The 13200-nt window shown below is 37.9% G+C and overlaps 1 protein-coding gene across 2 annotated transcripts in view; it reads left to right on the forward strand.

Moving 5' to 3' along the window:
• Positions 1 to 13200, forward strand: part of PLEKHM3 (pleckstrin homology domain containing M3) — a 245302-nt gene that overhangs the window by 47421 nt on the left and 184681 nt on the right. For both annotated transcript variants that reach the window (XM_043997007.1, XM_043997008.1), the window contains one exon: positions 6297 to 7226. In XM_043997007.1, coding sequence (XP_043852942.1) covers positions 6297 to 7226 — 930 coding nt within the window. The remainder of the gene's footprint in view (positions 1 to 6296; positions 7227 to 13200) is intronic.

Consider the following 13200-nt stretch of genomic DNA (forward strand, 5'->3'; position numbering starts at 1 on the left):
TAAATACCCGTGGTGTAAAAACACTGTTGCACGTTAAGGAGGAATTGGGATCTAAACTGGAAAAGGAAATGAGATGAGTCAGAGCTTTAACAAAATGTAGAAGGCTATAGAAAAGTGACTAGTTTTTAATGAGGAAGTATTGTCTCATGAAAGTCACCTTTCTGTAATTCTTTCTTTCTTTTGGATAGTATTTTATTTTTCCAATTACATGTAAAGATAGTTTTCAACATTAATTTTTGTAAGATTTTGAGTTCCAAATTTTTCTCCCTCCCCCCTCCCTAAGACAGCAACCAATCCGATATAGGTTATACATTACAATCATGTTAAACATATTTCCAAATTAGTTGTGCTGTGAGAAAAGATTCAGAATTAAAGGGAAAAAAAACCACAAGAAAGAAGAAACAACAACAAAAAAAAACCCACAACAAAACTGAAAATAGTATACATCAATCTGCATTCAGACTCCATAGTTCTTTTTCTGGATATGGAGAGCATTTTTCATTATGAGTCTTTTGGCATTATATTGGATCATTGTATTGCTGAGAAGAGCTAAGTCTGTCACAGATGATTATCACACAATGTTGTTGAAACTGTATATAATGTTCTCCTGGTTCCTCTCATTTCACTCAGTATCAATTCATGTAAGCCTTTCCAGGTTTTTCTCAAATCTGCCTGCTCACCATTTCTTATAGCACAATAGTATTCCATCACATTCATTTAGTAAAACAGTAGTGGCATTGCTGGGTCAAAGGGTATGCTTAGTTTTATAGCCTTTTTGGCATGGTTCCAAATTGCTCTCCAGAATGGTTGGATCATTTCACAACTCCACCAACAGTGCATTAGTGTTCCAATTTTCCCACATCTTTTCCGACATTTATCATTTTCCTTTTTTGTTATATTAGCCAATTGGATAGGTGTAAGGTAGTACCTCAGAGTAGTTTTAATTTGCATTTCTCTCATCAGTAGTGATTGAGAACTTTTTTCATATGGCAATAGATAGCTTTGATTTCTTCATCTGAAAACTGCCTGTTCATATCTTTTGACCATTTCTCAATTGAGGAATGACTTTCATTCTTATATATTTGATTCAGTTCTATATATTTTAGAAATGAGGCCTTTATCAGAAACACTGGCTGTAAAAATTGTTTCCCAGCTTTCTGCTTTCCTTCTAATCTTGGTTACATTAGTTTTGTTTGTGCAAAAACTTTTTAATTTAATGTAATCAGAATGATCCATTTTGCGTTTCCTAATGTTCTCTATCTCATCTTTGGTCATAAATTCTTCCCCTCTTCATAGATCTGACAAGTAAACTATTGCTTCCTTTTCTAATTTGCTTGTGGTATCACCTTTTATGTCTAGGTCATGTACCCATTTTGACTTTATGTGGTATACGGTGTAATATGTTGGTCAATGCCTACTTTCTGCCATACTATTTTCCAGTTTTCCCAGCAGTTTTTATCAAATAGTGAGTTCTTATCCTGGAGGCTAGAGTCTTTGGGTTGTGAGAAGAATCAGAACAAAAGGAAAAAAATACAAGAAAGAAGAAACAACAATGACAAAGGTGAAAATAGTATGCTTCAAATGGCATTGAGACTCTATAGTTTCTTTTTCTGGACATGGAGGAGAGTATTTTCCATTATCTCCAAATAGGAAATTGCTGTATTCATTTAATATTGTGTTTTGTGTACCTGACCTATTCCATTGATCCACCACTCTATTTCTTAGCCAGTACCAAATAGTTTTGATGACTGCTGCTTTAGGTTTTGGTTTTGGGGTTTTTTTGGCAGGGCTATGGGGGTTAAGTGACTTGCCGAGGGTCACACAGCTAGTAAGTGTCAAGTGTTTGAGGCCGGATTTGAACTCAGATCTTCCTGAATCCAGGGTCGGTGCTTTATCCACTGTGCCACCTAGCTGTCCCCTGTAATATAGTTTTAGATCTGGTACAGCCAGCCTACCTTCCTAGACGATTCTCTTGGTGAAATAGAAACAATATTTTGAGTATATCTGAAGAATCTATGATGAAATTAACTGGTTATATATTTACTTTTTTAAAATATGTGATTTTATTGCTGTTGGGCTCTGTTCCACTGGCCTCAGACACTTACTAGCAGTGTGACCCTGGGCAAGTCACTTCACCCTGTTTGACTCAGTTTCTTCATCTGTCAAATGAGCTAGAGAAGGAAATGGTAAACCATTCCAGTATCTTTGCCAAGAAAACCCCAAATGGAGTCACAGAAGTGTCAGACACAAATGAAACAACTGAACAACACTGTTCCACTAATGCAATCCATGACCTCCAAGCCTTAGTGCACAATCTTCCTAAGCTTCTGTAGTCACAGATAGCCAAACTCCTACCCCATGGTGACCAACCACCTGGCAATTATTTTCCCTACATTTAGCTGAGCTGATCTTTGGGTGACAGATGTATAGTCAGTCTATCGGTGGGTCTGTACATGAGCCTTTTCCAAATTCAGAGGACTTTGTAGTGCTTTTGCTTTCTGGATCTTCTAATGTCATAAAGAAGCTTCAGTGTTAAACTTTAGAAGAGGACCTTGGAGAATATAATGATTATGCTAATTTGGAATGAATCTAAAGAGGTCATCGATTCAGGCAAGAGTAGAAAAATAGTAAGCTGATTAAATTTCTAGATTTGACTAGATAGCTTCTGATTTACCAATGTAGAATCAATAAAATAATTTGAATATAAAGAAAAAGATATATCAGCTGACTGAACCTCTAAAGTCATATATATACATGTGTATATGATATACATTAATAAATATATATACATATAATAGCATAGATTATAATATATATATAAGCATGTGTGCACATATAAAATATACATGTGCTTTGTAATATAAATAAGCCATTCAGAGAAGAGGCTCCTCATACATCACAAAATATCTTCAGTTACCCTTTTTTTTCCGAGAAAGTATAGGGCAAAATGCACTATATTAACACCCCTTCTTTGCCTCAATTTAATTTCCCTGTTTAAAGGTAACAGACAAAAGAAGCAGCACAGATAAGAAAAACTGTAGGGCAGAAATTGAGGAACACTGAATGGAAAAATATCTTTTGCCTTCATTGTACAATGAAATGAAAGAAGGGAGTGCACTGGAGAGATAGTAATGGGACTTCTTGATTAATATGCCCACTGCCAGCATCAATTCGTCTGGCTTGTAGAGTATGATAAATTTGTTTTAATTGAGCTGACTGCTGATTCTTCCCCAGTTAAAGAAGTCTTAATTTACAAGAGCACTCTATAGATACAGGGAGATGGGAGGAAAATTCCTTTCTAATAGAGATGGCTTTTATTTTACTCACTGTAAAGCAGGTGAGCTTGTGGGTCCTCAGAGAGATGTTGGAGGGAAATATGGTCAGGAGTGTTATTGTGAAGTAGGTTGAACCTATCATCTGTACTTGATAGAAATGAAAGGGGTAGGCACTATTGCAGTGTCTCTGACAGCTCTGCTTCTCTTATTGGATTAACAGAAAAGTAAGATGATTAGAGGATAATACTGCTCCATTATCTGTACTTACAAAGAGATTAGTGTAGGTTTCAAAGAAATTAATGGCTTTTGAGTTAGCACAGAAATACTAATGAATGTCAGGGCTGGAGATGTAGAGCAAATAAAATTGGTTTTTCTTTGACTTTCATTTCTTTTGATTGTTTGCTATTTTAGGATCTAGATCTGTGTTTTTCTCATCCTTCACAACCTTTGGAAGTTTTATTTGTCCTCTTTAGGGAATGGTTAAATTTATTTATATTTGTATCTGGTCTTATTAAGTTAAAATTCGGCACTCTTCAGAAAACAAAATAACAAGTGGAGAATAGTTCTAACCTGATATGTGCAAAGATAAAGCATAAGGAAAGTTACCCAAATGACAATCAAGTTTTGTTAAGACAGTTAAGTATTGCATTTTATTATTATAAATTTGTGATGTGATTTGGACAGATAGAGATAGAAGAGGACTACCAAGATGATTCAGGCAGCACATATAAAGACTGAGCATCTAGAGGCAATATGGAGAGAATGGTGAGAAGGAGGAAGAATGGAAGGAGGGTGGGAAGAGAGTTGGCTTTCAGGTTTAGAAGACAGATACTTTCTGAGTAACTCTGGGCAAGTCATTTAACCTGTTAAGAGTCCCTAAAAACTTTCTGAATACTTAAGTTGTAGAAGAATTGCTATTATGCATTGGTGAATGGAGTTTCTTACCAGGAGTTCCCAAACGAGTGAACTCAGGTGTTTGGACTGATAAAAGAAATGAGCAACCCTCTTAAAGCTTCTTTTAAAAAAAATTCCTGAAGTTTCCCAACTTTATAATCTCAGCTATCATTGTTTGTCCTTCATTCTTAAAGAGGTCTGTGACATTAGGATGATGTCATGACTTGCAGTGAATTGGATTTAAGTGAAGGAGGACTATGCAGTCATCAGCTTCACTTTCACTTCCAGAGCCATCTGGGTCCAGTGATGACTGGAGATGGCCCCAGATGTTTAAGGCAATTGGAGTTAAGTGACTTGCCCAGGGTCACACAGCTAGTAAGTGTCTGAGGTGAGATTTGAACTCATGTCCTCTCACCACTTTTTTTCAGGGCAATGAGGGTTAAGTGACTTGCTCAGGTCACACAGCTAGTACGCGTTAAGTGTCTAGGGTCAGATTTGAACTCAGGTCCTCCTGAATCCAGGGCCGGTGCTTTATCTACTGCATGACCTAGTTTCCCCCCCAAAGTCATTCTTATAACAATATTGCTATTACTGTATACAATGTTCTCTTGGTTTTGCTCATTTCACTCTTCATTATTTCGTGAAAGTCTTTCCATGCTTTTCTAAGGTCATTGAGCTTATCGTTTCTCATAGCAAACTAATATTCAATCTGAGATGTGAACTTATTTTGGGGGGGGGCAGGGCATTGGGGGTTAAGTGACTTGCCCAGGGTCACACAGCTAGTAAGTGTCAAGTGTCTGAGGCTGGATTTGAATTCAGGTCCTTCTGAGTCCAAGGCCAGTGCTTTATCCACTGCGCCATCTAGCTGCCCCGAGATGTGAACTTGAAATGAGAAAGTACTGTAATTTTTTGTACCTTGCTAATAGGATTTGTACTTCCTGGTACTGGAATTCTTAGAATATGTTCTTTCTTTAAGCTTTTTAAGAAATAAAATTTTATTGAAAGAAGAGGGGAAAGTAGTCAACAAAACAGCACATTAAAAAGTATTTAATATTGTATATACCTGTAGTTCCCCTACACTATAAGTTTAATTGAAATTTTCATATTTTGACTCAACATTTACTTTAAAATTTAACTTTTTATTTATTATATTTCTGTTAACTATATTAGTTGTTATCTTTCTGTTATTCTTTTGTAATTCACTGATGAGCTCTCATATGAAACATAAACGTTTCTATATACAAAGAAGAGCAAAAAAGGAAGATTGTGTGTGAAACTGGGAATCTCTATTATACGCAGATTGACTTTTAAAAAATACATATTAAAGGGGGCAGCTAGGTGGCGCAGTGGATAGAGCACCGGCCCTGGAGTCAGGAGGACCTGGGTTCAAATCTGGCCTCAGACACTTAACACTTACTAGCTGTGTGACCCTGGGCAAGTCACTTAACCCCCCAATTGCCTCACTAAAAAATATATATATATATTAAAAATTCAATACATTTGTTCTAATGTTGCCCTTCTTTGTGTCTCCCATTAGACTTCTTTCTGTTCTCTTCATGTTTTAAAAAAGTCTCACTGATGTTCTTAATTTTTCTATTTTTTTGGCATCACTACCACTTGCTTCTCAACAAAACTACTATGATACAGGAAATGCAGTTATTTTGTAAATGAAGGACCTGTGCCTTGGAGTGGTGAGTTGCACTGGTCTCTAGGACTGTGTGGTTTATTCGAGTATGTCTGTGCTAAGCCTGAGAGGGGTAGCATCTTTCATTAGTGAAACTTAGAATAGGGTCAGCTCCATAACTGTGACATAGTGAGAAGTCCACTAGATTTGGAATCAGCAGGCCTGGATTGAATATCACTTACTAATGGTGTGAGTTTTGATTAATCACTTCCCTCCAATGAGTCTCAGTTTCCTCACATGTGAAAAGAAGGGGGTAGATTAATTAATCTCTAAAGTTCCTTCTAAATTTTTTAGAACAAAATTTTCTTGACTTCTTTTACATTGCACCAAATATGAACCATCAGCTTGACATCCTGCATACTACTCTGTTTAATATGAACTAAAATGATGTGTACGCTTGAGTTTTCAAAACTAATCTATTTTTAAAAATTCATTTCTTCCAGAACATAGACAAACATTCCCAAATATTCTGAAGAAGGGTTACCTCGAAATTAGGAAGGATCACGACAGTTACTGGCAAAGCTGTTATGCCGAACTTTCACCATATAATCTGTACTTCTACTGTCTTGACAACAGTGGCAATCAAAACCTTTATGCCACTTACCAGCTTTCACACTTCCAGAGTATATCGGTCCTGGGCAACCTTGAGACAAGAATGGTGGATGTTGTCCTATCTGACAACACCCAGCTCCAATTGAAGGCAGAGTCGCCATGGGAAGCCTTGGATTGGGGCCAGAAACTTTGGGACGTTGTTCATGCTACTGTGCCCACTTATATGGGGCACCGTGACGAACTGGAAAACTCACCGGTGCTGGGACACAATGACTTTCTTCACACTCAGTGCTTACAGAAGCCCAATGGGCTGCTCCAATCAACTTCTTTCATGGACAATTCTAAACAGTACCAAAACATCCTCAAGTCGGGAACTCTCTACAGACTCACTGTCCAAAATAACTGGAAGGCTTTTACATTTGTGCTGAGTAAAGCCTACCTCATGGCTTTTCAGCCTGGCCGACTGGATGAGGATCCCCTGCTGAGCTACAATGTCGATGTGTGCCTGGCCGTCCAAACCGACAACCTGGACGACTGTGACTCCTGTTTTCAAGTCATCTTCCCACAAGATGTCCTCCGCCTACGGGCTGAGACTCGGCAAAGAGCACAAGAGTGGATGGAGGCCCTGAAAACAGCCGCCAATGCAGCAAGGAGCTTAGGGCAAAACCTACAGGTCACTCTTAGAAACAAATCAAGGGATCAGGTGGGTGGGCACGATCTCAGGAAGAACAAACGCCAGTCTGTGACCACCAGTTTTCTGAGTATTCTCACAACGTTGTCCTTGGAGAGAGGACTCACTGCTCAGAGTTTTAAGTGTGCAGGTAAGAAGCCAAGTATATTTTATTTCCATCCTAAAATATAATTAAAGGAAATTTTGGATACCATGAAAAACTGTATTATAGAAGCAAAGTTATTTCTCATGGGTGAAAGTGCCTTTTCTCTGAGAAAACAAAGAGCAGTTAAAAATCATTAACCCATCCTCATGCAAACAATGATTGTGGAGCATTTTATGGGCCAATATAATCACAGAATCATAGATCTGGTGCTGGAAGATCCATCTAGTCCAGATCCCCTCATGTTCCAGATGAGGAAACTAAGGCCCCCACAGGGGGAAGTGCCTTTCCCAGACTCCTCAAAGGTAATTTGAACAAAACCTAAACAGGACTAGATCTCAGGCCTTCTGATTCTGCTAAGGATGAGTCACCTTAGTTTCTGAATAATGGTCATTGCACATTTGGCACCTGAAGTTTGGCTCTCGGGGTAGTCTCACAACTCTCTTAAGAAAGCTGCCCCTAAGAAGAGATATGAGAAGGCTCCCCAACTGCTTTGCAGAAGTGGAGGACACTGCATATATTGTCAGGTTTTTTCAATATGGTGGTTAGTTTTACTGAGCTGATTTTTAAACCTGTTTTCTGTTCTTTGATATAAGGGATCGCTCTTTAGAATGGGGAATAAGAGAGATACAGTTGGGAAATATGGGTGATGGTTTTTTTTTTAAAAGACATCAATAAAAAGTATTGGCAATTCCTACAGTCAATAACTTTCATTTTGCAGTGCACTCATCTGATCCTATTAGATGAGAATCTGGAAAACTATCTCCTAAGGTAACTTTAGGGGTGCCCAAAATTAAGAGTCACTTATTCAGCCATCCAATGAACCAGTACCTCAATTTTTTGGGGGGAAGAGTGGGACAGCTGATGTGTTTTAGAGCAACTGTCTTACTATAAGATATAAAACAGGGTTTTGTTTGTTTTTGTTTTTGTGGGACAATGACGGTTAAGTGACTTGCCCAAGGTCACACAGAAAACAGGAGTTTTAATCAATTTATGATCTTTCAAAACTCTTCTTTCTCTTTCTTTCTTTCTTTCTTGTGGGGCAATGAGGGTTAAGTGACTTGCCCAGAGTCACACAACTAGTGTCAAGTGTTTGAGGTAGGATTTGTACTCAGGTCCTCCTGAATCCAGGGCCGGTGCTTTATCCACTGCCCCACCTAGCTGCCCCCAACTCTACTTCTTTCTTCCCCAAAACTAAATTTGTTGTTCTGGGGAAATCCTAACTTAAAGTAATTATCTAAGTTTCATTATTTAAATAAAATATTATTTATATGTAGAATAACTTAATAGGATCTGTTTTAAAATCATTCTTCTTGAAGTAAACCCCACTCACAATTTATGAAAAATGAAGTTAAGAATAAAGGGAGACTTTTGTCTAATAGAGAAAATTTGCATTCCTGTCTTTTAGATTTGTTGGTTTCAGGGAGAGGAGAATTTTTTTTTTCCAAAACAGACTCTTTTTTTTTTTTTTTAAAGAACAAGAGAGAATTCTGATCCAGAATTTAAGGATAAACAAGAAACATGTTCTTGGCTATGACAAAGTGTGGATTGCAGTCCTTTAGTCCCTGCTCTCTGAATTGAAAAATGCAACTTTTAAGCTAATGAAGATACAGTAGAAAAATACGTATTTAGTGATGTAATGATGATGCCCCTTTTTGGGGACAGAAAGCATTTGCTTGAAAGAGTATTGATTTTTAAATTACACATAATTAGTCCTCTTTTGCCCATACTATGACAATGATATTCAGCAGACATCTATAGTATAGAATAACAGAAACTAAAATCTGCTAAATCGGTATTGTGTCAATCACAGGGGTAATGAGGAAAGCATTCAAGAGATTGAGTGTTGTTGATCTGAAACTCTTAAGTTCATTCAGATCTCACCTATATCCTGTTAAGAATATACTAGGAAAAGATGCAGTTTTCTAATTTAGGGGAGGTGGAAAGATAGGTAAATAATGCACAACAGTCATTTCTCTGAATCCTATAAATATGAAACAGTCTAGAAGGGAAGGATTTTGCTTTATTTAAATCCTCCTTTTACTCTGGGAAGTGCTGCATTGAAAGTCACTGATGTATGTATGGCTTTTGCCTATTACTTGTCATCTTCTTCCTCCAGTCCTTTGAATACAAATTTCCTTTCTGTCACAAGTAGGAATACTTTGTCTCCTGTAGGGGGCAGAATCTCAAAAGGAAAAAAAGAATAAATTCCAAGTGATGCAAAGGAGGAATTTTCTTTTAAATTCCCTCTGTTGATATTCTGGATATCAGAGGTCATAATGGCACAATAATGTTTTTAAATGGATTTATATTTCTCAAATATAGTTACACTTCACCTGATGATTCTCAATTTCTTAGCTACCTCTTTTAGCTTTATGAATAAACATATGTATGTTTAAACATGTTTGTGTTTAAAATGTGTATGCATATATACATATATGTATATGGAGGTTTATGTAGGGAAGGAAGGATTTGATAGCGAAAATATTTAGCACCTGGAATATGTATTTTTAAATTGAGTCCAACTTTTCATAATATTTTAATCAGCAATTAATAGTTTGTAATACTTCAGTATTTAGAGGAATTATTTCTTCAGGTTGATGTTTGTTCTTGCTCCCCTCCTTTAAATATTGTGAGAATCATAAAATAGAAAAAAGATACAAAATTCCATTGGGTAACTCTTTGCTAGGATATCATGCATTTGCTATTCCCTAGGAGAGCCACAAATACTGGCTTTTCAGTTCACTGAGTATTGCAAATGGTCTTGTTTTACAAGATTCTTTCTGTAAGGAAAAGAATTTTCTATGTTCTTCTTTAAATCTTATACATGCCTTGCAGGTACTGTGGGATGTGTTCATTCTGAAATTCCTGAGGCCTGGCTTTTGAAAACTTATTGTGCTTTATATTTTTTTTTACATGACTGTAGATTTCTTATTTCATACTCCTCTCACTTTACTACTTTATTTGATTCTATATGTGTGCATTCCTCATTGTAGGTCTGTATAATGTGTATGGATTTGTATGGCTTATACGTGTATTAGGATATTATTATACAATCTTCAGTTTAAAGGTTACCAAGTACAATTTGATGGTTAGCTGTACAAATTGCTGGATGGCTATAAATTAAGCTACAGGTGAACCCAGAGTTGAAAGAATTAGATTTTTTTTAAGCCAATAAATTCAGAAATTGTTATTTGAATTACAAAAGTTTCTTAATTTCACCAAAGCATTTGACTTCTGATTTCCTATAAGTAATGAACTTTTTAGTGTGTTTAAAATATTTATCATTTAGAATAAGCAATGAGTAATTTATTGATTAACATACTGCAAGAGGTAAAATAGAATAAAATGTGGTCCCTGTTCTCTAGGAGACGGGGAGGTAAAATGAATATGTATGAAATAAATATCATCCATTAGAATCAGGTGGTAAACTACATGACCTTATTGACTGTGTGCATGTTCTAGGAGTTCAGAGAAAAGGAAAATCAAATGCATGCTAGAATATCTCATAGGATGTTGGAGCTGAAAGAGCACTTGAAAGCATTTTCTTGATTAGAATCCTAGAGTTACAAAGCTGGAAGGGACCTTTATCCCAAATAAAGAAATAAACCAGAAGGGTGGAGTAATGTGTCTAGTAATTAACTGATGGAGCCCCAAGTCGGGTCTTCTGACCCAATCCACCTGTTCTTGCCCCTACACCAGGCTGCCTCCAGTGAAAGTTGGAAGAGTTAGTGAGAGACACATGCAGGAGACAGAACTACCACATATTCAAAGGATGGATAGAATTTAGAATAAAAGAATTTTGAAGCTCAGAAAAGTCATAGAAATCATTATGATAGTACCACACACACACACACACACACACACACACACACATCTTATAGATGAGGAAGCTGGTCAATCCAGCTAGTAATGAGAGGAGTGGGTCCAGAATTTTAGGTAGAGGAAGCTCTTCGGGAAAGGCATGGAAGCAAAAGTGAGGCTGACTGTGTTCATGGGACAATGGAGATACCTAAGTTACTCAAATGGAGAGAAGTAGTGAAAAATAATTTGGAAGGATGGGGCAGGGCAAGGTTATAGAGGGTCTTTAAAGTCAGGAAAAAGAATTTCGATCTGATATCGTACTGAATAGGGAGCCCATGAAGGTTTTTGAACAGAGAATACACATATTACTCCTTAAGAACCACACAGTGACAGTGATATTTAAGGGAAATTAGCATTCCGTGGCATCACTCTGCACATATCTGATTGTATGAACAGCTTTCCAGGAATAAAACTATTTCAGATTTGCAAATTACTTTCTCACAACTCCTCTGTAAGACCATGAAGTCTGTAATAAACCATGTAACATGTAGTAAATCTGTAAAACCATGTAATATGTTACTTTGAGAATGGGTAGGAGGTAGGTATCATTAAAATATTAATTGCTCGATAAGACATTATCATGATGTCTTTGTTGTTGTTGTTGTTGTTGTTGGTAGTGGTATCCAGGCTTGGGAGTCCTGGGCTTTCCTCCAGCATGGGAAGTTCCCTCAATTCAGCTGTAACTTTAGTCTTTGAGAGTTGCCTGGCTCTGAGGATTTAAGGGATTTGCCCATGGTCAGCAGCTAGTCTGCGTCAGAAGCAGGACTTGAGGCCACATCTTCCAGGCTTCGGGGCTGGCCCCCTATTCTTACATCCCCCCCCCCTGCTTCTTCATCAGGACAAAAACCACTAATTAAGCACCCTACCCAAGTGCTCCCGAATCAATTCTCTGCCACATCCGAAGTGCTGGAGGGTGTGAGGGAGCAGCCTAGCATCCACATAGGTCTGGATACGTTTGAATGGATCTATGCAGGGAATTTCAAAATGTGAAATGTGCCTATGGTTTAGTTGGCAATAGCAGTCTAAAACAGAGTTTTGTCGAGAGTTGCCTAGAAATCAAGCAGCATAGCTATGAGAACCCTTCGTAAAAGAATTCTGCTGCTTATATAAACAAGTTGTGACAACACACACAAGAAGGTTTTCAAGTCTTCCCATGTGTAACTAATGTCAACTTGAACTGCGAGCAGTGCCGCTCCCCTATTTCAGAACTTGGGTTGGGAATAAAAATTCAGGGCAAGAAGAGTGGAAGATAAACAGTGAGCCTTGGGTATTCCCTGCATCCTTTTTCACACTGGGCGGTTTCTGCTGTTTTACTCCTCACGTTGCTGTTTAACCTCCCCGGGCCGCTGTGGGGCATTAGGAAGAGCTCGGTTGGCTGGGACTGGGAGGGGGGGGGGTTCTAGCCTTGGGGAGGGACGAGTTGTAGGGAGAGAAAAAAGTTTTGCTGTGAATTCTTCTGCCATTTAGTGCAAATTCCTGTAATTACCGACATTGTGTCCCATCTGAATGGCACAGAATACAGCAGAAGCCATTCCTAATTGAGACCTTACAGGAGGTACAAATCCCTTCTTTGTTCAGCCTGACAAATTAGTGCCAGAAAGTGGCAGGGTCCGAGTGGAATCAAAGGCAAGAAACACAAAGATGGAACTTAAGGCTACAGTAATAACCCTCTCTTGTCCTGCAGGAAAAAAAATAATGACCAATGAAAAATGAAGTTTTTTTGTTCTAAATTCCCTTGACGTGACAGCACCTCAGGGCTGCTCTATTTATTTAGTAAAAGTGATTAAATAGTAATACAACAGGGCTGCCCATTGTTTCCCATGCTACCCCCCACCCCACAGACCCCTGCTGTCTTGGCTAATTGATTGACAATGAACCTCTGATAAAGAAGTAAGTTGGGAGGACCTGGTGGGGACATTTTTTCCCTTTCTTTGTGTGCCTGAGTGTGTGTGTGTTTTATTTCATTTTTGTTTGAATTGCACTCTCTGGTTTTTCTTTGTCCTCCCTCTCCCCTTTTTTCCCTCTCCCCCTTTCCTTTTTTTTCCCAAAGCTTTTCAGGGTCTGCTCCCAGCTGACATTCACAAACAGGTAGAGAGGA

This window comes from Dromiciops gliroides, chromosome 3, assembly GCF_019393635.1.
Source record: "Dromiciops gliroides isolate mDroGli1 chromosome 3, mDroGli1.pri, whole genome shotgun sequence".
NCBI classification, from domain to species: domain Eukaryota; kingdom Metazoa; phylum Chordata; class Mammalia; order Microbiotheria; family Microbiotheriidae; genus Dromiciops; species Dromiciops gliroides.